The following is a 22,890-nucleotide window of genomic DNA, read 5'->3' on the forward strand; positions in this document are numbered from 1 at the left end:
TATGTTAGTATTCTCTCCGCTTAGAGACTCATCATCCCTATGTTAGTATTCTCTCCGCTTAGAGACTCATCATCCCTATGTTAGTATTCTCTCTGCTTAGAGACTCATCAGAGGTTGGATTCCACCGCAGGTGGGTGCAAGTCTACAGCACGGCACAAGGGGGCAGCATTGAGCGGTTTGTGTTGCGATTTCTTTCCGTGACCTTCACACCGCAAAGGGCCTTCCTTGCAAGGAAAGGGCCCGACAGGCGGGAATCCGTGTTAATTCTGACTCAGTGGTGAACATCCTTTAAATGCAGTTCCTCAGGACACCCAGGTGCCTCAGTCGGTTGAGCGGTGGGGGTGGGGCTCCTGCCTTCAGCTCAGGTCAAGATCCCAGGGTGGTGGGGTCCAGCCCCGCTCCGCAGGGAGTCTGCTTCCCCTCTCTGCCTCTCCCTCTGCAACACCCCGGCACCCCCCCCCCCACCACTCATGCACTCTTCTCTCTAATATAAATAAATAAATCTTTAAAAAAATAAATGCAGCTCCTCCTGGGTTTTCAATTACACAAGGAGAAAAATATTACTTGGTTAACTATTTATAATTTCTATTTCAACAAAACATTTCATATGCCATTTAAACAGTCATAGCCTTTAACTCAGTTACCCTGCTTCTGGGAATTCAGCCAGGGAAAATAATCCAAAAGCAGGGCGCGTGTATGGGGGGGGGGGTGATGTACAAATATGTTTATTTCAGAGTTTTAATAGAGGAAAAAGTAAAAATTGTAAAATGCTTAACTCTATACAATATATCTCATTGGCCATGGTGTACCTATTTAGAATTATAAGGGCTGTTGACAGCATAGGCAATGCTTTAAAAAATATAACAACTATTGGGGTATCTGGGTGGCTTAGCCAGTCAAGTAAGTATCTGTCTTTGGCTCAGGTCAAGATCTCAGGGTCCTGGGCTCAAGCCCTGCGGGCCCCCTGCTCCACCACAGGGAGTCTGCTTCTCCCTCTCCCTCTGCGCCTTCCCTCTGCTCGAGCTTTCTCTCTCTCAGATACATGAAATCTTAAAAAATATATAACAACTCTTTAATTTTAATGCTAATTTTTAGAAAAAAAATATCATCATTTAAAAAATTATTTTTAAACTATAAGAACACACAGAAAAGAACACCCTTCTCTTTAAAACGAATATTAGAAGGGCAAAACTGTGCCCTACTGAAAAGGATGGAGTTCGTTGTGTGGCGCGGCTGGCGGGGCTGGACCCCAGGACCCTGTGGCGCGGCTGGCTGCCACAGGCTGGGGAGAGCCGACTGGCACACACGCAGGAAGTGCAGAAACCAGTCAGTCAGGAGGTTCAAATAGGCTCCGCTGGGAGTGTTTACAACACGCAAGTCAATAAATGCTACAACTGAGGGGGGTCTTTCATTTGTTTTTTGGGTTCCCCCTACCCCGCAGAGCACTGGGTATCATTCGTTACCCACACAGCTCCTTTGTTAGAGTGGCAAAGTACTGTCTGATTTGTTTTTCTGTATCGCTCTTAGAATATTGTTTATAGAATAAATTTTTCAGTGTTCATCTTTTTATCAGGCCACACTTACAGAAAAAACTTTCAAAGGGACAATTTGAAGATATATTCCTATTATAGTACAAAATGAAAGACCACTGCCAGTTCTGAAAATGTCATAACAGCTAAGGAATCTTAAAGTACTTATATATGGAAGTTTTTCCAGAGCCCATCAGGAAAACTATGTTGTGTTTGTGTAAGAGACGATCATTTCAAAGAAAAAAAAAATCATTTGGGTATTTGAAACTAAAAATTGCTGTACAGATTTTGTTGGTATTAGGCTGTTTCCTGAAGAGGACCATTTTGTATTCGTGCGTTAGAGAAAGCAGATGTGAGAACAAAGAGGTAGGAAATGCTGGGTTTGGGCATTTACTGAGTAAAAGGAGGAGATAAAACGGCTTTGACTTGCAGATGCTTCCTCTTTCATATTATTAAACCAAGCCCCACTCACTAAGCAAGAGAAGGTGTCCGCACCCCCAAGGAGCTAACCCTAGGTGCCCGGAAGGCCAGGAAGCACCACCTGGAGGGGAGGAGGAGGAGGAGCTGCTGGTCTAGTGAGCCTGGCTCTTCTGGTGACAGGGACCTTCAGGTCTTCTGGGACCTTCAGAGTTTCCTGTCCAAGTCTTGCGGCTGCCACTTAGGTTTCATTAAGAGCTTCCCCGCAGAGGACGATGTGGGCTGCGCCCGAGAAGCCACTGCCCACAGAATGCTCCTGTCAAGGGTTCAGGCCAAAAAAGAAACAGCAGCTTCGATGCTGAATCATCTGTGCGCGGAGCACAGGGGCAGCAGAACGGCCCAGCAAGTTACAGGGAGGCCAAGGGTGTCTAAAGTTTGGTTGTAACAGTGGGATTAAAGTGCCCCAAACCGGCGCTGGCGGCCCCCATGCGAGACTGATTTAGGATGAACACATCACGGCCCTCCTCCTTCTGGATCACTCTAGCCTCCTTAGCTTTGTTCTTCTTCATGGGCTTCTCACCTGACTCATGCATGGTCTGTTTCTCTGCCCCTCCCTGCCTCCCCCCTACTCCCGCCGGCAGAACGCTAGCCCCGTGAGAGCAGGGACTCGGCCGGGTTCACTGCTGTACCCACAGCACCTGGAAAGCCCGACCGAGAGGCACCCAGAACCCTGCTGAGCCAGAGTATGGGAGTTGAGTCCCCGCTTCTGGGGTGATGTGTGAACAGATGCGTCGAACATGTCACTTACTTGTTATAAACCGGAAACACTGACAAAACCTGCAAAAGAAAAAAGATCATATTACAAAGACTATTAAGAGGTAGAAAAAATATTAAAAGGTAAATCTATGGGAAGCATAAAATTACCTAACACTCCTGCGGGTCTTGGGGGGACAGAGTTACAGACTTTTGAATCCTTTCTCCTTTTAAACAGTGAACATCTACCCAACTGTGTCTCTAACAGACAGAAAAACCGAGGTGAAGAGGATACTTTGACCTACACTGAAACCAGTTCACAAAATGTCATCGGACTTTTAAAAAAAATTTAGTTATACATTCTGTTTGACTTTCCTTTCCCACTAACTTATGGGTCCTGGTGACCTTTTAGGTTAAGTCTGAAGGATTCTATAAATAGAATTTTAATTTTTAATGAGTTAAATGAAGCGGACCACATAAAAACAAATATAATTATCAAATCATTAGTTGAGAATCCCTAAAAAGAAGCTAATTCTCATTTTAGACTTCCGTTTGTCACAAAAGGCAAACTTTAAAAAAATCTTTTATGCCAAATTGTCTTTGGACTCTTTAAAAGGTTTTTCATGGGGCGCCCGGGTGGCTCGGTCGTTGGGCGTCTGCCTTTAGCTTGGGTCCTGATGCCAGCATCCTGGGATCGAGTCCCGTATCAGACTCCCTGCTCAGCGGGAAGCCAGCTTCTCCCTCTCCTGTTCCCCCTGCTTGTGTTCCCTCTCCAGCGGTCTGTCTAAATAAATAAACTCTTAAGAAGGTTTTCAACCAGATGAAACTCTGATTCCGACACTGTCATCTACCACATTTGCTTGATTTCAGAGATTTCACATTCTTCTTCTTCTTTTTTTTTTTTAATCACTGTTAACAAAGACAGCAAACATCCTGGGTAAGAGGAGAACATCACGGCTTGGGAAGTTACCTGGAAGAGCTTCTCCAGGCTGAGGTTGGCCTGGCCCGTGGCATTGAGGGCTTTGATGGCAGGCGTTCTGTAAGGAGAAGAGTCAGAGGAAACCCTGAAGGCCACCAGCTCTCACCCTGAGGCTCCCAGGACAAGGCCCAGCTGCCTTACCTCCCTTTCACCAAAGCAGATCCTGGCCCCCAAACCCGCTTCTTGCCTAGTCTCAGACCACCGCGGTAAAATGAATTCATCAGTCAGGCCCGTGGGCACACGGGGAAGCTGGGAAGGTGAAAATGTATTGCTACGAAATTAAACAGTTGCCATTAAACACGTGGGGCAGTTAAGCCAGGAGGAAATACCTAACTGCCTGTTGTTTGGGGATGCACAGATTTATAAAATGTTTAAAATTAAAAGGCCCAGGGGTCCCTGGGGGCCTCAGTAGGTGAAGCGTCTGCCTTCAGCTCAGGTCATGATCTTGGGGTCCTGGGATCGAGCCCCGTGTCAGACTCCCTGCTTCCCCCTGTCTCTGTGCTGCTCCCCCTGCTTGTGCTCTCTCTGTGTCAAATAAATAGATAAAATCTTTAAAAAAAATTTTAGAAGGACCAAAGAAAGCCCCTAGCTGGTTTATTTATTTATTTATTTATTTATTTAAAGCAAATGTTTTCCTTCCAAACAAGTCTTAATTCCATGGAAAACTTTGATTCTTATTCTACCCTTTTCTTTTACAGCTTAGTAAACACAGGCTCGGGGAGCCGCCCAGGGAGTCACTAGCAGAGCCAGTGGTGGCTACAGGCCTTCTGACCCTGAGGCCAGGGCCAACCTTCCCTTCCAACAGCCAGCTGCCAAGAAGCCCTCCCCACACTCTTCCAGTTTGGCCAAGCCTTGGGTGAGGGCACCCAGGTACATTTTCTGGGAGGGGCAGCGCCTGTAGTCCTCTCCAGTTCTCGTCCTATAAAGGGCCCGTTCTCCCGACCCCGAGGAAACACTGGGAACTGAAAAGTGTACAGAGGCCTACCTCCGGTCGTCCTGCCTGGGTACTGGCTTCCAGTGGTCGTAATTCGTCTCAACCCGGAACCACCTGCAACAGAGCGCAACACCTCGTCTTACCCAAGGTCATTTGGCACGCAGCCAAAGAAGAACAAGTTACGAAAACGAAAAAATACCTCTAGTTTCACTAGTTGAAAAACATGATCGATACATAATGGCCAGGGTTTTCATTCTACTCACGCTCCATTTAAAGGATCCAGAGGCCAAATGTCTGCTGGGCCGTTTCTGTTCCTCGTGATGACCACTCCCTCCCGCGGGGACGTGCCCCCGACGATATAATAGACATCAGCGATCAGGGGTGTCTTAGCCAGTTTAACCACAGCTTCTTCGAAGTTTTCCGACTCACTCAGGGTCTGAACGAGAAGACACGCCTGCATCAGCCTCGTCTCCCGCGGCAGTGGTCCACGCCAGCGGACAGACAAACGGACCGGAGCACACTCTCCTGATACATTCAGCCATGGCTACCACCTTGAATTGCTCGACTTCAACCTCCTCTCACGAGGGCTCCGTAGGGAGCTGACAGCAGCGGGACTTTTCTCACAAAAGGAAAGAACTGTTGACAAGTTCAAGGTCCGGTTCACCAACCTTGCGCCACACGCTTTCAAGGCAGGTCACCTTCACCCAGGACTGCCCCCGTGTCCTCGGTCCTTTGATCATTCAACAAGTCCTTTCTAAATACCTTCCATGTGCTGGGCACTGTGCTGGCGTGGGGACAGAACAGTGACTACGACTGACCTAACCTTGTTCACTCCAGATTTCCAAGAGTGACAGGAAAGTCAATGGGCAGTGGTGACACAGTGTACAGGGTGTCAACATGGGAGAAGCAGTTGCTGGAAAAGTCATAGCAGGGGACCCAACGTCATCCAAGACATTTAGGAAGCAGCCCAGGAGGTATTGCACAAGCTGAAGCCAAAGGGACAAAGGGAAGTGAGGCTGGTCCAAGTCGTGGTTGTGGGGCTGGGCGTGGGGGTGGGGAAGACAGTTCTGGCTCAGGGGAATAGTCTGGCAAAGGTTGGAGACGGAAGACAGCACGCGACATCAGAGCAGTGAGCAGGGGGTTCAGAACTCCCCGGGGTTCGTGAAGGCTTCCCAAGGGCTGTCGCATGGGCAGGTAAGGGGCTCCCTGCCTCGCTCAAGCTCATCTGCAGAAGAGCCCGCCCTTCCTGCTGTGTCTTCCCGACCGCTCTTGGAAAGGACGTTTTCTGCTCACCCATCCGAATACTGCCGGGCACAGTGTCAGGGGGCATGGTAAAGTCAAGCAAAAGCACAATTCAAAATATTAGCGTCTGCAAAGGTGCCCTCATTCGGCGCCATAAACCATCCACCCGGGGCAGGGCTTTGGGACCTTCCCCTCCCATACACATAGGACCGCGAGGGGTGAGGTATTTAGGACTGAAGTGGTTTGTTCTGAACTCGGCAAAATTATAAAGGGAGGCAAGAGGAGTCAGGAACACAGTTTTATGTCGCCGACACCAGCCCCCGACAACTATCAAAGAATTCACTGCCTCCAGCAGAATCCGGTGAGAAAAAAGCCAAAGAACGTGAGGAAGAAATCCCAAGGTGGTGGTGACTTGCTTCCTTTGGGTGGCAGAGTCAGGGTAGGACAAGCACCTTATCTGTCTGGCTGGGGAGATTATGGAGATGGGTCGTGACTGCTCGTGGGTTCAGGATTTCTTTCCAGGGGAATGAAAATGTTCTGAAATTGATTGTAGAGATGGTTGCACCACTCTGACTGTACTAAAAACTGGGGAGTTGTACTCTTTAAATAGATGAATGGTATGACACATGAATGGCACAGCTTTATACCTCAATTACAAAAACGCCGACCTTGGGGTGCCTGGGCGGCTCACTTGTTTAAGCAACTGCTTTCAGCTCAGATCATGATCCCAGAGTCCTGGGATCGAGCCCCACATTGGGCTCCTCGCTCAGTGGTGAGTCTGCTTCTCCCTCTCCCCCACTCTGCTCCTCCCCCTGCTTGTGTGTGTGCTCTCCCTCTCTCCTTCTCAAAAAATAAATAATAAAATCTTTAAAAAATATTTATATATATACACCAACCTTACGACGCAGCAATTCTGCTCTTAAGCACTTACTCAACTGAAATGGACAAGCATGTTGACTAGAAGCCTTGTACCGGGAATTCTATCGCAGGCTTATTCACAACACCCAAGACTGGAAACAGTCCAATGTCTACCAATGGGAAAATGAATGAATCGTGGCATAGCCATACAGCTGAATATTCTTCAGTAATAAAAATGAATGAGCGAGGGATACAAAGAACATAGATGAATTAGAAAAGTATCCGGCAGAGTGTGAGAGAGTCTGTGCTCTATGATTTCTCTTATATATATTCTAGAACAGGCAAACTTGTCTGTGGTGACAGAGGTCAGAGTGGTTTCACTGGAGAAGGGTGTCAGAGGCGGTGAGGCATTGCTGAGAAGGGAACTGGAAGAAATTTCCAGGGACTTGGAAATGCTCTGTGTCTTGTTTTATTGGTGCCTGTGTGGGTGGATAAATGAGTGTGTACGACTTTCAAGACATGGAACTAAACCATTAAGATCTGTGCATGTCACTGTAGGTAAATTTTACCTAAAACATTTAAAAATCATGTTGGTATTTAGATTCTACCAGTTAGATTTAAATTCTAGTTTTATTTTTAAATGGCAACATTTGCAATACTCTGCATTTTTTTCGTATCTTAGGATGAAAAGTTATAGAGGTCATCTTAAAAAGGTATGAAGGAGGGGCGCCTGGGTGGCTCAGTGGGTTGAAGCCTCTGCCTTCGGCTCAGGTCATGATCTCAGGGTCCTGGGATCGAGCCCCGTGTTGGGCTCTCTGCTCGGCGGGGAGCCTGCTTCCTCATCTCTCTCTGCCTGCCTCTCTGCCTACTTGTGATCTCTGTCTGTCAGATAAATAAATAAAATCTTAAAAAAAAAAAAAAAAAGGTATGAAGGGTACACAGTTTGTTAAGATCTTTAGGAAGTACCCAGGTAGGAAGTTGAGGAGACGTCCGGGTCCAGAGGGACTAAGATCATTTAAAGCAAGGCTAAGAAAAGCCAAAAAGGGTAAAGCTGGGGAGGGCCAGATCCTTGCACAAAATGTCCTCAAATTACAATTTGTATGTGGCCTGAACTCTACTGTCCAAGAGGTCACTAAAGCAAACTTTCTTTTTGTTGTGTGCAGAACTACTTTCTAATGCCTTTGTTTTGCTAAATACTGATCTTTGCAAATGCAGATTCTAAAAGAAGGGTACATTTTTATCTGCTGAAAAGCTTACAGTTAACTCTTATCTCAACCAGTTATCAAGATTAGGAGGCTATAGTATCCTAATACTGTAGCCTCTAACAAAGATTCCCTCCTTGACCAAACTTTGGCTAGGCTCCTCTGAGCAGTCTTGCTTGATAAGGCCTTAACCTTGGCCTATAGACTTGAACAAACAACAGTTTCTAATAGCTCCAGGCTACAGCCCTAAGGTGACCGTGGCCCCTCTTCTCACCCCTGCCTGAGAAAATAAGGCTGCGGCAAGAATTGACTGCTTGTCCCGCCAGCGCTTAGTGAGGTATCCCCTCACACCTATCAGAAAGGTTATGTCAGAAATACAAGAACAAACAAGTATTAGCGAGGATGTGGGGAAAAGGAAGCACTTTGCAGTGCTGTTGGGAGTACACCCCAGGGCAGGGCTGGTGGGAGCATATACCAGGGCAGCTATCGTGGAAAATGGTATAAAGCTTCCTCAAAAAATTAAAAATAGAACTACCCTACTATCCAGTAATTCCATCACCAGATACAGAAACACTAACTTGAAAAGATCTATGCACCCTTAAGTTTATTGCAGCATTATTTACAATAACCAAATTATGAAAGCAGCCCACGTGTCCCTTGACAGATTGAAGGATGAATGGATAAGGATGTGGTACACACAGCCACACACACACAGACACACACAGACACACACACACACACACAGGAATATTACTCAGCCATCAAAAATGAAATCTTGCCATTTGCAACAACATGGATAGAGCTAGAGAGTTTTATGCTAAACAAAAGAAATCAGAGAAAGACACATACCCTATGAACTCACTCACTCATGTGGAATTTAAGCAACAAAACAAATGAGCAAAGGGGAAAGAGAGAGAGAGAGCAAGAAACAGACTCTTAGCTGTAGAGAAGTAACGATCACCAGAGCGGAGGTGGGCGGGTGATGGGTGAAACAGATGACGGGGTTATGGAGTACACGTCTCAGGATGAATAAAATAAATAAAATGACGTATAGGGAAGTATTTCATTTGAAAAACTACTCATCAGAGAATCCTGCCATTTTAGAGTGACTTTCATAAAACATTTATTTTGATCCCGAAAACATTTGTCCATCTGATAGTACAAAGTTTTATATGCGTATTTGCTTTTATTTTGTTCAATGAATACATTTTTCGATATAAGTTTAAAATTAAAAAGCAAAAGATAGGGCCCCTGTTTTCCGGTCTCTGCAGGAGGGCAGGAGGCTAACTTTGATGAGCACCAGTTAGCAACCCCAGCGAGGCTTTACAGGGACAAGCCCTCTTGTCCACTTTCCATAATTTTTCACTCCTCCAGCTCTGCCGCGCCCCTGTCCACATCCTTCTCTATTCCCATCTCCTCCCTTTAAAACACCGGTCACCTCTGTACAAATCAAAGTTGAGTCTGTCCACCTGGGCACTATTCCTAACTACAACAGCACGGCACCGACTAAAATCTGTCTCTACCACTGACTTTTCTTTCTATTGAGATATAACTGACACGTAACATTATATTATTTCAGGCGTACAATATAATGATTCAATATTTGCATATACTGCACAATGATCACCACAGTAAGTCTAGTGAACATCCGTCCCCATCCAGAGTTATAAAAATTTCTTTTTCTTGCATGAGAACTTTTAAGATCTACTCTTAAGGGGCGCCTGGGTGGCTCAGTGTGTTAAACCACTGCCTTCGGCTCAGGTCATGATCTCAGGGTCCTGGGATCGAGTCCCACATCGGGCTCTCCGCTCAGCAGGGAGCCTGCTTCCCTTCCTCTCTGCCTACTTGTGATCTCTCTCTGTCAAATAAATAAATAAAATCTTAAAAAAAAAAAAAAAAGAATCCTGATGCCTACCCAAGTCAAAATGGATTCTTTCTAAAAAAAAAAAAAAGATCTACTCTTAACAACTTTCACTTACGCGATACAGTATTATTAACTGTAATCACCATGCCGTACATGACATGCCCGCAACTTAGTTTATAACCGGGAATTTATACTCTGTAACGACTACTCTAACTAGTGCCCAGCTGTTTTCTTCGACGCTTCTTATCACTGTGCATTCTGCAAACCCGTCGATGCCCATCCTTTCAAGGAACTTCTAACCTGAAGTAAATGTTTATCGAAAAGTTGTTGAATGTCAATGTGAAAGTCATTAAATGACATAGAGTGCTACACCATGACCCCACGGAAGACGGAGTGAGGGTGGGGAGCTCAGAGTGCGAGTACTCACAGCACGGATAAGCCAGCTGACCGGGTAGTGTCTCTGGAAGAGGGCAGCAATCGCGTTCTCCCACCACCAGCCTTTGTCTGCCAAGTTGAGGAAGAAACAATATGTATAAGTACAAACTGTTGCCCAAGTGCCACATTTTAAAACTCCATCCGTCTTATTTCTTTCCCAGAGTACAAGCCGACGGGAGAGAAGAGTTGGTGGTCCAGTTTCCAAAGATAAAGCTCAAATTTCATGGCAGCCGTAGAAACCAATGTACACACACATTTCCAGGGCCTTGGAAGAGACAGTCCAGTTTGGACAGCGGCGCTAAGACCCGGGAATGAGGGGTCAAAAGATTCTCCTGGTACGATCAGTGCAGCAGAAAGAAGTATCATATCCTGAGACACGGAAAACCAGGAGAGGAACAGGTTTGGGTGGAGGCCGAGTGAGGGCAAGAAGAGGGGAAAAGGAACCATTATTCAACATTGTGCGAGAAGTCCTAGCAACAGCACTCAGACGAGAAAGAGAAATAAAAGGTACTCAATTGGCAAGAAAGAAGTCCAACTCTCTCTCTTCGCAGATGACATGATACTTTCTATGGAAAACCCAAAAAGGCTCCACCCCCAAACTACTAGAACTCATACAGCAATTCAGTAACGTGGCAGGATACAAAGTCAATGTACAGAAATCAGTCGCTTTCTTATACACTAACAATGAGAATACAGAAAGGGACATTAGAGAATCGATTCCATTTACTATAGCACCAAGAACCATAAGATACCTGGGAATAAACCTAAGCAAAGATGTAAAGGATCTGTACTCTAGAAACTACAGAACACTCATGAAAGAAATTGAAGAAGACACAAAAAGAAGGAAGACCATTCCATGCTCTTGGATCGGAAGAATAAACATTGTTAAAATGTCTATACTGCCTAGAGCAATCTATACTTTCAATGCCATCCCGATCAAAATTCCACCAGCATCTTTCAAAGACCTGGAGCAAACAATCCTAAAATTTGTATGGAATCAGAAGAGACCCCAAATTGCTACAGAAATGTTGAAAAAGAAAAACAAGGGGCACCTGGGTGGCTCAGTGGTTTAGGCCTCTGCCTTCAGCTCGGGTCATGATCTCAGGGTCCTGGGATCCAGCCCCGCATCGGGCTCTTTGCTCGGCAGGGAGCCTGCTTCCTCCCCTCTCTCTCTGTCTGCCTCTCTGCCTACTTGTAATCTCTGTCTGTCAAATAAAATAGATAAAATCTTTAAAAAAAAAAAAAGAAAGGATGAATACCCAACTTTTGTAGCAACATGGACGGGACTGGAGGAGATGATGCTGAGTGAAATAAGTCAAGCAGAGAGAGTCAATTATCATATGGTTTCACTTATTTGTGGAGCATAACAAATAGCATGGAGGACAAGGGGAGATGGAGAGGAGAAGGGAGTTGAGGGAGATTGGAAGGGGAGGTGAACCATGAGAGACTATGGACTCTGAAAAACAATCTGAGGGTCTTGAAGGGGCTGGGGGTGGGAGGTCGGGGAACAAGATGGTGAGTATTAGGGAGGGCACGGATTGCCTGGAGCAATGCAATTGCTTTCCTTATGGTTCAGGCATTTTTAACTCCCTCGTAGCAGACTAAAATAGAACTAGTTTTCACTAATATAAGTATTAAAAAGGCAGTCTGACGGTATTTCATTAAATGTGCACGTCACAGAAGAACTCAGTTATTTCTAGATTGCTCGTACCTTAGGTTCTACTAATCCGTTGTTAAACACTTGGAGTCACAAAATGATGGAAACAAAGCCCAGCCTGGAAACACACACTTGTTGACAGACATTCTGTGTGAAACCTTAGTAAGTGTTGTCTGTGGTCTGAGCACCACGGGTTGAGAGTCAGTGGGGCACCCACAGGGCTCAGTCGGTGACGCGGCCGACTCTGGATTCTGGCTCAGCTCATGATCTCGGGGTCTTGAGATCCAGCCCCGTGTCCAGCTCCTTACTCAGCATGAAGTCTGCTTGAGGATTCTCTCTCTCCTTCTGCCCCTGCCCTCTGCATGCGCGCGCTCTCTCTCTCTCTCTAAAAGAAAGAAATCTTTTCAAAAAAGGAGAGAGAACCAGTCTCATTCATTGCCGACTTTGAGAAAATGCTCTAGGAACCCATTAGGATGCAGAGCGGAGCCCTGGACACTGGCACGTCCTCCGCCAGCGTCTTCCCGCCAACCTTATGTAGAAAGGTAAGAACAGACCTAACCAAAGGAACAGGCCACATGACGTCGGTCGCGTTCATCCAACGACCAACACTCAACTTTATGACTTTCTTCTTAGCTCAGCTGCCAGTTCCTGAGGACAGAGACAGCGTCTGTGGACCTCTGGGTCTCCCACGCTCTGTGGAGCTGATGTCCCCTGAGACCTAGGGACTGGTGGCGGAGTCGTATAACCACCAGACCTGGGGGACCAGTTTGAGAACCACCTTTCCACAGGCCAGCTGCCACACACACACACACACACACACACCCATCCCCCACAGCCTCCACTTCCTCCTCTGCCTCCCCAGTGGGGTCAATACGACCAGCCTGGCCTGTCTGACAGGACTGTCATGAAGGTCCCCTGAGAAAAGTGACCAGAAGGTGCCAGTAAGCTGTGGAAGGCTTTATAGCTGTCACCCAGAGGATGCCATCATGTAGCCTCTACATGACTACGGCAGCTTCCTAACCGTCTGCTTCCATGTCACCCCCAATGACTGATTTCTAGGGAGTAGCCTGAGTGATTCGCTTCCCGGCCTAAAGCCCTCCTAGGTCTTCCATTCCACCATCACATTGAAAATCCAAACTCCCCATCCTGACCCTCACCACGGCCTTGGCTTTCCTCTCTGCCTGTAATGCCAGTTCCCAGTGCTACAACCACACCATCATCTTTTGTTTCTAGAATCGACCAGGAATGCTCTGTTTCTAGGATCCCCCAGCTTCTGGCTCCGGATCACGTGACCTGCAGTACCTGCCCCACCCCCTCCTTCATTCTCCATCACATCTTCCTGTTTTGCTTTCTCTCCCTCTTTTTTTTTTTTTTTTTTTTTTTTTTTTAAAGACTTGTTTCTTTGAGAGAGAGAGACAGAGCACGGTGGAGGGGCTGAGGGAGAGGGAGTCCGAAGCGGGCTCCGCGCTGAGTGTGGAGCCCAGCGTGGGGCTTGATCTCACTCCCCTGTGACCGTGACCTGAGCTGAAATCAAGCGACTGCAGTCCCCCGGGTGCCCCGTTTTGCACTCTCTGTAGCACTCACACCCCCTGAAATCATCTTCACGGCTCGGGGCACACCGTCCCCCTCCCCCACTAGGCTGGGGGTCCCAGCTGGTGGTATAGCCGGGATCTGATGGCATGTTCAGCTGCGGCAGCCGACAAGTACCTGGGGACGACCGACCAGGCACGGAGCCAAAATGCTCAGGGGTTTGCTCTGATTACCTCGTTCATCGCCAGAAACTGTAAACTTGTATGGACTCTGGCCGGTCCACACTCCTACGTAGCCGATGAACGTGGTTCCTGTGAAGGCCACCTACAACCGAGAGACACGCATCACTTTGCTGTTCGCGCTGAACACACATGGAAGTCGTCTGTTTTGTCCCCCTCATTGAGTTTTTTCCTTACAAGTGCCAACATAATAAAAACTCCTAAATTGCCTTCTGAAAGGTTTGACCTGGGGGTGCCATGGATAGAAATCAGTAGGTCTCTGATCTTGCATGGGAGAGAAAAGGTCCATCTTTATTTTCACCCATTTCTAACTGAAACGTCACTCCTTCCGTAATAGACACATCCTGTAGTCACAGCCAGTGCCCAGGATTCTGCCGCCACAGACAGAGCAAATAGTTTCACATGCATAACGCTATCATATCTACTTTGACATCGTGTAATTACATGTCCTGAAACACCATTCATAACTGTCAGTATGGGAGTTATTAGATGCACAGCTAAAATTTACCATTTAATGTATTGAGAAAAAGTATGACATTGAAATGGCTGTATTCCAACAAAACTGATTTTCTTTGTAATCCATGCATTTTATTTTAAGTATTATAAAATATCCTGAGATGGGACCATCGGCTGCATCAAAGGGGACCGTGCACCCCAAAAGATTAAGAAAATCCATCTTCAAAATAGCAGATGGGCTCCAACTAAAATCCTCTGTTGACTTGATCATAAGTCATGCATCTTTTTTTTTTTTAAGATTTTATTTATTTATTTGACAGATGGAGATCACAAGTAGGCAGAGAGGCAGGAAGAAAGAGAGGAGAAGCAAGCTCCCTGCTGAGGAGAGAGCCCGATGCAGGGCTCCATCCCAGGACCCTAAGACCACGATCTGAGCGGAAGGCAGAGGCTTAGCCCACGGAGCCACCCAGGCGCCCCCTAAATCATGCATCTCGTAAGCTCTATGCATAGGGTAACAGGAAAGAAGTGAGACTGTTTGTCAGTCATAATCATATTTAAGTTTTAAATTTTAAAAAAGATTTTACTTATTTATTTCACAGAAAGAGCACAGCAGGGAAAGCTACAGGCAGAGGAGGCAGCAGGCTCCCCACTGAGCAGGGAGCCCGTTGCGAGACTCCATCCCAGGACCCTGGGATCATGACCTGAGCAGAAGGCACTTAACCAACTGAGCCACCCAGACTCCTATTTTACATGTATCTCTCATGTCATCCTTGTGGTTATCCCGTGAGTTACAGGGAGCACTTCCACTGCAGCCTAAGGTAACAAGCTCCCACGACGGCAGGAGACCACATCGGACCATGAGGAGAAAAACTGCATTGGAGCAGCTACTGCAGATCCCAGATCTCATTGGTTAAAGAGAGAATGTGCCTGTTCTTTTTATTTTGAGAAACGAATGGGCCTGAGTTAACATTTTTCCTTTGAAAGCTAAATTTTAGGGGCAGCTGATTGGATTAGTCGATTAAGCCTTTGGCTCGGGTCATGGTCCCAGAGTCCTGGGCTGGAGCCCCACATGGCCGGGCTCCCTGCTCAGCAGAAAGTCTGCTTCTCCCTCTGCCTGCTGCTCCCCACTGCTGTGGTCTCTCTCTCTCTGCCCTTCCTTGCCACTCATGCTCTCCCCAATAAATAAATAAGTCTTGAAAAAAAAAGAAAAGCTGAATCTTAAGTCTGTAATCTTTTTGATCATTTAGTTTTACCTCATCTGGTTGTAAAAAATAATTTAAGGTGGCGAAATTACAAAGAAAAAAATGCAGTGGCCCTAGTTTTATGAGTGACCTTCACCCAGCTCCTCGAGGGCGTTCTCTGAATTCTCCCCACTTCCATTCACAGCAGTAAAATGGGCATAATTCTACCTCGCTGCTAAAGCCTTTACAAAATGTAATTATATGAAGAAAAAAAGTAATTATACTGTCACTTTCTTCGAATGACACATGACACTCATATCAGGGTTACTCCTGAAGGAAAGAGCAAATTAAGGTTTAAAAGGCAGAATCACATTGTAGTTTCCAAGATGTCTGATCACACCCAATTATAAATGATTCTGGGATATCATCTGCCAGCTCTTTTATCCTGCGGCTCTGAAAACCTGTCTTTGTTTCTAAACATCCATGTTTCTGTTGTCCCTGCTAAGTCAGTTAACATAAGCAGACCCTTGGCTACAGCAAGAGACTCTAAATCACAGCCTAGTCAGAGTTTGGGGGGAAGAAAGCTACTAGGAGGCCAAAGGCCTGGCTCTGGTCCTGCCTCTGCCGGGTCTCCTCCCCGGGAGCTGGGACAAAGTTCTCCGGGTGAGGTCTCCGCCTCTCACGGGGAAAGTGTGGATGAAAGTGTTGATCTGTGCCCCTCAGAGGGCACAAATGTGCCTGCGCTGAGCATCTAAGGAAGAATTATATGTAAAATCCTTTAAAAATTATGAACAATATTCGAGAATAAGAGATTAATTATTTTGTGGATCACTTGTTCTTAGCACAACAATTTCTTGGCCGTGAGCCCTCAGCGGAAAGACAATACTCTGGTGTCCACTGCTAGATTTCCTAATGATAACCTGAGCACTAGGAGTCAAGCTGTCCTGCTGGCCAGCTCTCACGGGCGCTCCAGGACGCACAGGAACAAACAAAGCATTAACAGTTAGGGTGAGGCTAGGGGTGCCTGGGTGGCTCAGTGGGTTAAGTGCCTGCCTTCTGCTCAGGTCATGATATCCAGGTCCCGGGATCGAGCCCCGCATCGGGCTTCCTGCTCAGCAGAAAGTCTGCTTCTCTCTCTCGCCCTCTGTCCCTCCCTACTGCTTGTTCTCTCTCTCTAATAAGTAAAATCTTTAAAAAACAAAACAAAACAGGGTGAGTTCTAGAGGGAACTGTTGAAATAATTTTTTTTTTTACTGCATTTATTCCTCTGTCCACTTAAAAGATTTTTTGCTTATTGTAGATAATGCAGAAAAGCATAAAGTAGTCAGTGAAAATATAGTCCCACTGTCCAGTAATAATTGCTAACATTTTAGCAGATTTCCTTTTGGAAATTAGTATGGATGTATGTTCTGTCATTGTTACCACTTAAAACCATTTTTGAAGTAATTCTTCAGCTATAAACTAAATTTAAAAAATTTTTTAATGATTTTATTTATTCATGAAAGAGAGAGAGAGAGACAGAGGGAGAAGCAGGGTCCAGATGGAGCAGAGAGCCCAATGCGGGACTCCATCCCAGGACCCTGGGATCATGACCCGAGCCAAAGGCAGACGCCCAACTGCCTGAGCCACCTAGGCGCCCTATAAACCAAATTGTTAACAGTGGTGAAGTAAAGAAATGAAACAGAAAAATGAGAAATGTTTGCTTTAAGTATTTATGTATTATTTTAGTTTTTATAAGAAAAAGTTTTGTTTGTAAAACCAGATGACCAAGTGAGTGTTTAATAAATGAGTTTATAGTATTTGTGACTCAACTCCTAAATGCAAAGAGCATGTGAAATGTAGTCCTTGTCCTTAAACAGTGTCTACCAAAGCCAAAATCTGGCTTTAGCACACTGTTTCCTTGCAATAACGTGCTTTGTGTACTCAATGAACACTGATTAAGACTGTTCCTGGGGCGCCTGCGTGGCACAGTTGTTAAGCGTCTGCCTTTGGCTCAGGTCATGATCTCAGGGCCCTGGGATCAAGCCCCACATCAGGCTCCCTGCTCCTCGGGCAGCCTGCTTCTCTCTCTCCCACTCACTGAACTTGTGTTCCCTCTCTCGCTGTGTCTCTCTCTGTCAAATAAGTAAATAAAATCTTTAAAAGAAAAAAGACTGTCTCCACATGTTTACACAGAAATGTGAAAACAGTCCATATTTACATGTTTAAACTCCAGATGTTTACACAGAAATGTGAAAACAGTACATATTAGGTTATATTTCTATGATGAAAATAAAATGATCTAAGGAAGATTTTTTTAAAGATCATACTTAGGAGAGTGCTGTGGGCCCATCAGACTTTACAGAGTGAAGGACAGTTCATTACGTGGCCACAACTGATCAGGCACTTCTCCCGTGCTTTGCATAGATCACGTAACCTTTACAACTACCTCATAAGGTGATTATTAACCTCTCTGAGCTGGAGTCTGCAAAACGTGTCTCAAGGATTTCCCACCTTCTCAAAGGAAGCAAGGGACAGAAGCAGAATTCAAACCCAGGACTGTCGGACCTCAAAGTTGGCGGTTTCCAGCCAGGACACCATGCCGTCCCTCCCTATTCTAGAAGCTTCCTCAGCACGGGAAAGCAGAGGAGAGCTGACGTGGATGACTGGTCACATTCTGACAGAGATTTCCATAAGGAAATGAGCAGGTGCTCCGTATCTGTAAATGACCCTTCTTTCCCGGAGCGTAATGGACATAAACCTCCCGAGGTTTTACTTTTCCAGGACTTGGATGTTTTCTGTACCGTAAGCCAGGAACACACTTCGGCAGCAGACCATCCGTCCTAGCGACTGCTAGCTTTGGTTGGCTGGTCTCTGACTGCTCAGGCTTAGAGCGTGTGAACCATACCTGCCCGTTCCTTAAGAACTGCACATCCACGGTCAACTTGCGTAAGAAATTTCCGAAAGGATAATCCAGATTCCGGCCGTGGTAAATGTGGCCTCTGGAATCTTGAGCCACAATACTGGTGCAGAATCTGAGAAAATAGACAAGTACAATATGAATGAATGAGAAAAAATTAAGAAAAAGGAGAATGAGGTTTCATTTTAAAAATTTTTAAAGTAAAACAATTCTTATAATGGATACACATGACAGGTGATCCTTGCACAAGCATACAGAGCCACAATTCAAGGAGAAAAGCACAACCAGACACACCTCATCAGGGTTTATTCGGCGTTACCAGAATGTTGCCCTCAGCACACACAGTGGTGAAAATGTATGGAAAGAGAATTTCATCCTAAATCTAAAACTGAGGGGCACCTGGGTGGCTCAGTCGGTTAAGTGTCTGCCTTCAGCTCAGGTCATGGCCCCAGGGTCCTGGGATCAAACCCTGCATGGGGCTCTCTGCTCAGAGGGGAGCCTGCTTCTCCCTCTCCTTCTGCCCCTTCTCATACTTTCTCTCGCGCGCTCTCTTTCTCTCAAATAAATAATTAAAATCCTTAAATAAATAAATAAATCTGAAGTGGACTCTTCTGAGCTCAGCTAGCCCTTGGAACTTTGCATAGTCCTCTGTCTGGCAGGATGTAGTCTATAGAACATATCCTTCGAAGCTAGTTCAAATTCACTTCTCTTTTATGAATTTCTCAGAGCATATATAATGGCACTAAATCATTCTGTCCCCCAAATGTTTCAGTTTGTCCTCTGAGGGAAAACAGTCAACTCTTAGGGGCTTGGCACTTCCCCGGTGGCCATCAGGGCTCCCTGCACAGAGCTCACAAGAGAAGCAGATCTTTTAAAAACTCCCAGCTGGGACACCTGGGTGGCTCAGTGGGTTAAGCATCTGCCTTCAGCTCAGGCCATGATCTCAGGGTTCTGAAATGGAGCCCCAGGGCCATCTGGGTCTGTCCTGTTCCACCCAGGTCCGTCCTGTTCCATCCAAGTCTGTCCTCAGCAAGGAGTCTGCTTCTCCCTCTCCTGCTTCTCCCCTCTTGCTCGTGCTCTGTCTCCCTCTATTTTTCAAATATACCAATAAAATCTCAAAAAAAAAAAAAAAGAACTCCCAGCTGGAGAGAAGTATTTTGAGGAAAAGAGGAAGAGGTTTGTTAAGATATCTAAGTGTTTCTTCTGAGAATATGTAACGTTCTGTGGAAAAATACCTACGCACAGCATGCCCAGCTCTAGGGAAAAAGGTGTCCATCACGCAAGCCAAATGGAGAGGTAGTATCCAGAAGGGCTGTTGGTTGTTTCCAAGCAAAGAATTGTGGTTGATTTTTCTCTACTTTTCTGTATTTGCTAATTTCCTATAATGACTACATATTACTTATCATAGGAGAAAATGAATGTTACTTAATTTTTGTGTTTGTTTAAAAAAGGAAGTCTGGTTAGTTCTTAATTTTTTCCACGATTTCTGATCCTCAAAGAGTTGATGTCCAAAAAGGGACTGATAAAACCTGGAAATGGTTAAAGTAAAGTGTGTGGAAATCGCTCCCAGAGAATTTTTCAAAACTGGCATGACAGCAATATTTCCATGTCAAGCCAAGTTTTTGTTTGTTTGTTTGTTTTAAGTAGGCTACATGCCCAGTGCGGAGCCCAATGCAGGGCCTGAACTCACGACCCTGAGATTAGGCCCGGAGCTGTGATCAAGAGTCAGACACCCAACCGACTGAGCACCCCCCAGGCACCCCTTAAGCCAAACATTTTAGCGTGAGGTAGCCCACAAGCACGGGAACAAGAGGGGAGCTGCGGGCTTCAGGGGAGACACAGGAGCTTTGAAAGCCGAGGCTCTGACCGCTCACCAGTCCCCAGACGTTCAGCGAGTTTTCCCTTCTGGCACTTGCTTTCTACACAAATGGTCATAACCGTCTCCAGCCTGTGCCCAGCAGGCTCAGTAAGGGTAGCTGGTATTATTCCGATTCAAAAAGCCTCACATCGGAAATGTGAACAGAACATGTCCTTTGTTAATTCTTTTTTATTTAAGAATTTATTTATTTGAGAGACAGAGATAGCAACAGAGATAGCGAGAGAGGTGCAGGCGGCAGAGGAGAGGCACAAGCAGGCTCCCCGCGGAGCAGGGACCCTGCCCATGCAGGGATGGAGGGACCCCAGGACCATGACCCGGGCCAAAGGCAGAAGCTTCACTCTGCTTAACCGACTGAGCCCCCCAGGAAACCCCCCTTGTGAATTCTAACAGCGTCTGATGGCGCTTTGGGTTCTCAGGCAATTCAGCGCATACCTTAGCATCAAATCCAAAAGCTAGAATGTTTTTACTAGAACTTTTGCTTAAATCCGCTTGAATACATAGACTCTAACAACAACAACAAAAGTGGAAGTAAAACCTTTTTTTTTTTCTTCAGTTGAGAAAGTCACGTGTCAGAATAGGAAGAAGATGGAGGTAGGAGAAGAGAATAGCAAAACTAACTTGGTTCATTTAACGAGTTTGTGTCTTATCCGTGTCTTTAAACATTTCCTTAAAGAGAAAAGTGCTGCTTTTTTTATTTTTTTAAAGATTATTTATTTATTTGACAGAGATCACAAGTAGGCAGAGGCAGGCAGAGAGAGAGGAAGGGAAGCAGGCTCCCTGCTGAGCAGAGAGCACAATGTGAGGCTCCATCCCAGGACCCTGGGATCATGACCTGAGTGGAAGGCAGAGGCTTTAACCCACTGAGCCACCCAGGTGCCCTACTCTGTGCTTCTTAAACTGCCCAGGGGTTCAGGCAAGACACCAAGGGGCAGTAAAGCTGCCTTATCCCAAGAACCCCTTTCCCCCCACACATGTCCTGGCAGCCAGAAGCTATTAAGTATGTCATTAGAAAAGACTGGTCTGGTGGCACAACAGTAAGTTCTGAAGGTAAAAACCAGGTCAAACCTCTCTTACCTCCAGGACCTACTACTGAGCCAGTAAGACTTAAGATTCCCCTGCACTTTCCATGGGATCAACTACACCCTGATACCCGCTTTCACTTCCCTGTGCCACTTTATCCTGCCCACCTGCCTACCAAATGCTGGCTCTGCCTCAGCCAGGACGACGTTCCCTGTGACCCCAGCCCTGGAGGGTACAGTCTCTGAAAGACAGGCTCTCCGGCCATGCAGACACAGAGGTATAAATGCAGGGGACAGATGAGTGCGGGGATGACCCCCTGCATTATAAGGGTGCAGGGTCCCCGCGATACCTAGACGGTCCATGCAAGTGGGCTGAGTTCTAAAAACTTCTGTTCAGTATGCGTCCAGTTCAGCGTTGGGAAAGTGGGACACTACCTGAATAGGTGGAGGGAGGAAGACGGGCTTCGGGGTTAGGCTGAGGTCAGAGAAGCTGCTTTCCTTGTCAAAGCTCCTGATCTGCTGCTCAGATTTACCCCAGAGGCAAAGAGAGAGCGCGGGAGGTTTCACCACCCTGTTTCCACCACCCTGGAAGCACGTCCGCTGCGACCAGATGCGGCAGGAGCCCCGGGGAGCCCGGCCGGCGCGGGGCACTCACGCGGTGGACTCGTACACCAGGTTGAGCAGCAGACAGTCGGCCAGGCTGTAGTCGAGGACCTCGCACAGGCCGCGGATCTCGTCGGCGAAGGGCTGCGGCAGGAAGGGCTCCAGCTGCTCCACCACCTTCCCGACCCACGCGTGGACCCACTTGGGGACCTTATTCCTAGAAACAAAGAACCGCGAGGGTGTCTGATGTGCGCGGGGCTGAAGGTGCGGCCGGTGTGCGGGCGGCCGGGGCGCTCCTAGAGCCGTATCCTCGGGGGAGCCGGGCTCCTCGCCCCCCTGACCGCCGACCGCCCAGGCCCCGCGTCACGCGACCCGCAGCATCGCGGGCCCGAGAGAAGGACGCTCGGAAGGGGAGGCGGGCGGGCGGCTGCGGTCCCCGAGGGGCGGACTCGCGAGACTCGCCGGACCGGCCACGAGGGTGTGGGCTGCGGCCCCGACCCCGCGCCGAGCGGGCGGGTGACAGCCTGGGCGCCGCCCTGACCCAGAATGTCGGCGGCAAGGGCGCGCCTCCGGGGACACCGAGCTCCGCAGCCAGACTAGCCGCCGGATCGGCCTCAAGCCCGGCGCTTCCCCGAGCGGCCGCACACGCCGGATGCGGTCCCCGCCGAGCCCGCACGCCCCCGAGGCCGCGGGTCGGGACGCTGGGGTCGAGGAGGGCAGGACGGTCCCGGGGGCGGAGGGGGGGGGGAGCGGCTCGGTGGACGGCCCGGCCCGCAGCACCGTGGGGGCCGCCCGCACGCGGACTCGGGCCGCCCGCGGTGCCCCGGGGCTCGGCCCCGCGCCCGCGCGCCCGCGCTCACCCGAGGATGTGCGCCATCGCCGAGCGCAAGAAGTCCAGGTCGAAGCGGCGCAGCACGGGCAGCCAGCGCAGCGCGGGCGCCGCGTCCAGGCTCACGTTGAAGAGCGGCGGGGCGGGGGGCGAGGCGGCGGCGCACAGCCGGGCCGCGGCCCAGAGCAGCAGCAGCGCCGGCCCCGCGCGCGCCCCCGGCCCCGCGGCGCGCATGGCTCGGGCTCCCGCGGCCGCGACTGGCACCGCGCGGCCCCGAGCCCCGGGAAGGGCCGGCGGAGGCGGAGCCCCGGGCGCTGGGGGCGGGGCCCGCGGCGTGACCCGACCCGCCGGGTCTCTCCGACCGCAAACCGCGGGACCGCGGCGG

At 47.9% G+C, this 22,890-nt stretch overlaps 1 protein-coding gene across 1 annotated transcript in view; it reads right to left on the reverse strand.

Moving 5' to 3' along the window:
* NAAA (N-acylethanolamine acid amidase) overlaps positions 1-22,739 on the reverse strand; it is a 24,492-nt gene extending 1,753 nt beyond the window's left edge. The window contains exons 1-9 of the mRNA XM_059385323.1: positions 22,537-22,739; positions 21,729-21,893; positions 18,164-18,290; positions 13,634-13,724; positions 10,206-10,282; positions 4,876-5,048; positions 4,664-4,726; positions 3,670-3,736; positions 2,755-2,783 (exon numbers count right to left, since the gene is read on the reverse strand). Of these exons, the coding sequence (XP_059241306.1) occupies positions 2,755-2,783; positions 3,670-3,736; positions 4,664-4,726; positions 4,876-5,048; positions 10,206-10,282; positions 13,634-13,724; positions 18,164-18,290; positions 21,729-21,893; positions 22,537-22,739 (995 nt within the window). The remainder of the gene's footprint in view (positions 1-2,754; positions 2,784-3,669; positions 3,737-4,663; positions 4,727-4,875; positions 5,049-10,205; positions 10,283-13,633; positions 13,725-18,163; positions 18,291-21,728; positions 21,894-22,536) is intronic.
* Positions 22,740-22,890: the final 151 nt, after the last annotated feature.

The sequence above is a fragment of the Mustela nigripes genome, chromosome 1 (assembly GCF_022355385.1).
Source record: "Mustela nigripes isolate SB6536 chromosome 1, MUSNIG.SB6536, whole genome shotgun sequence".
NCBI lineage: Eukaryota > Metazoa > Chordata > Mammalia > Carnivora > Mustelidae > Mustela > Mustela nigripes.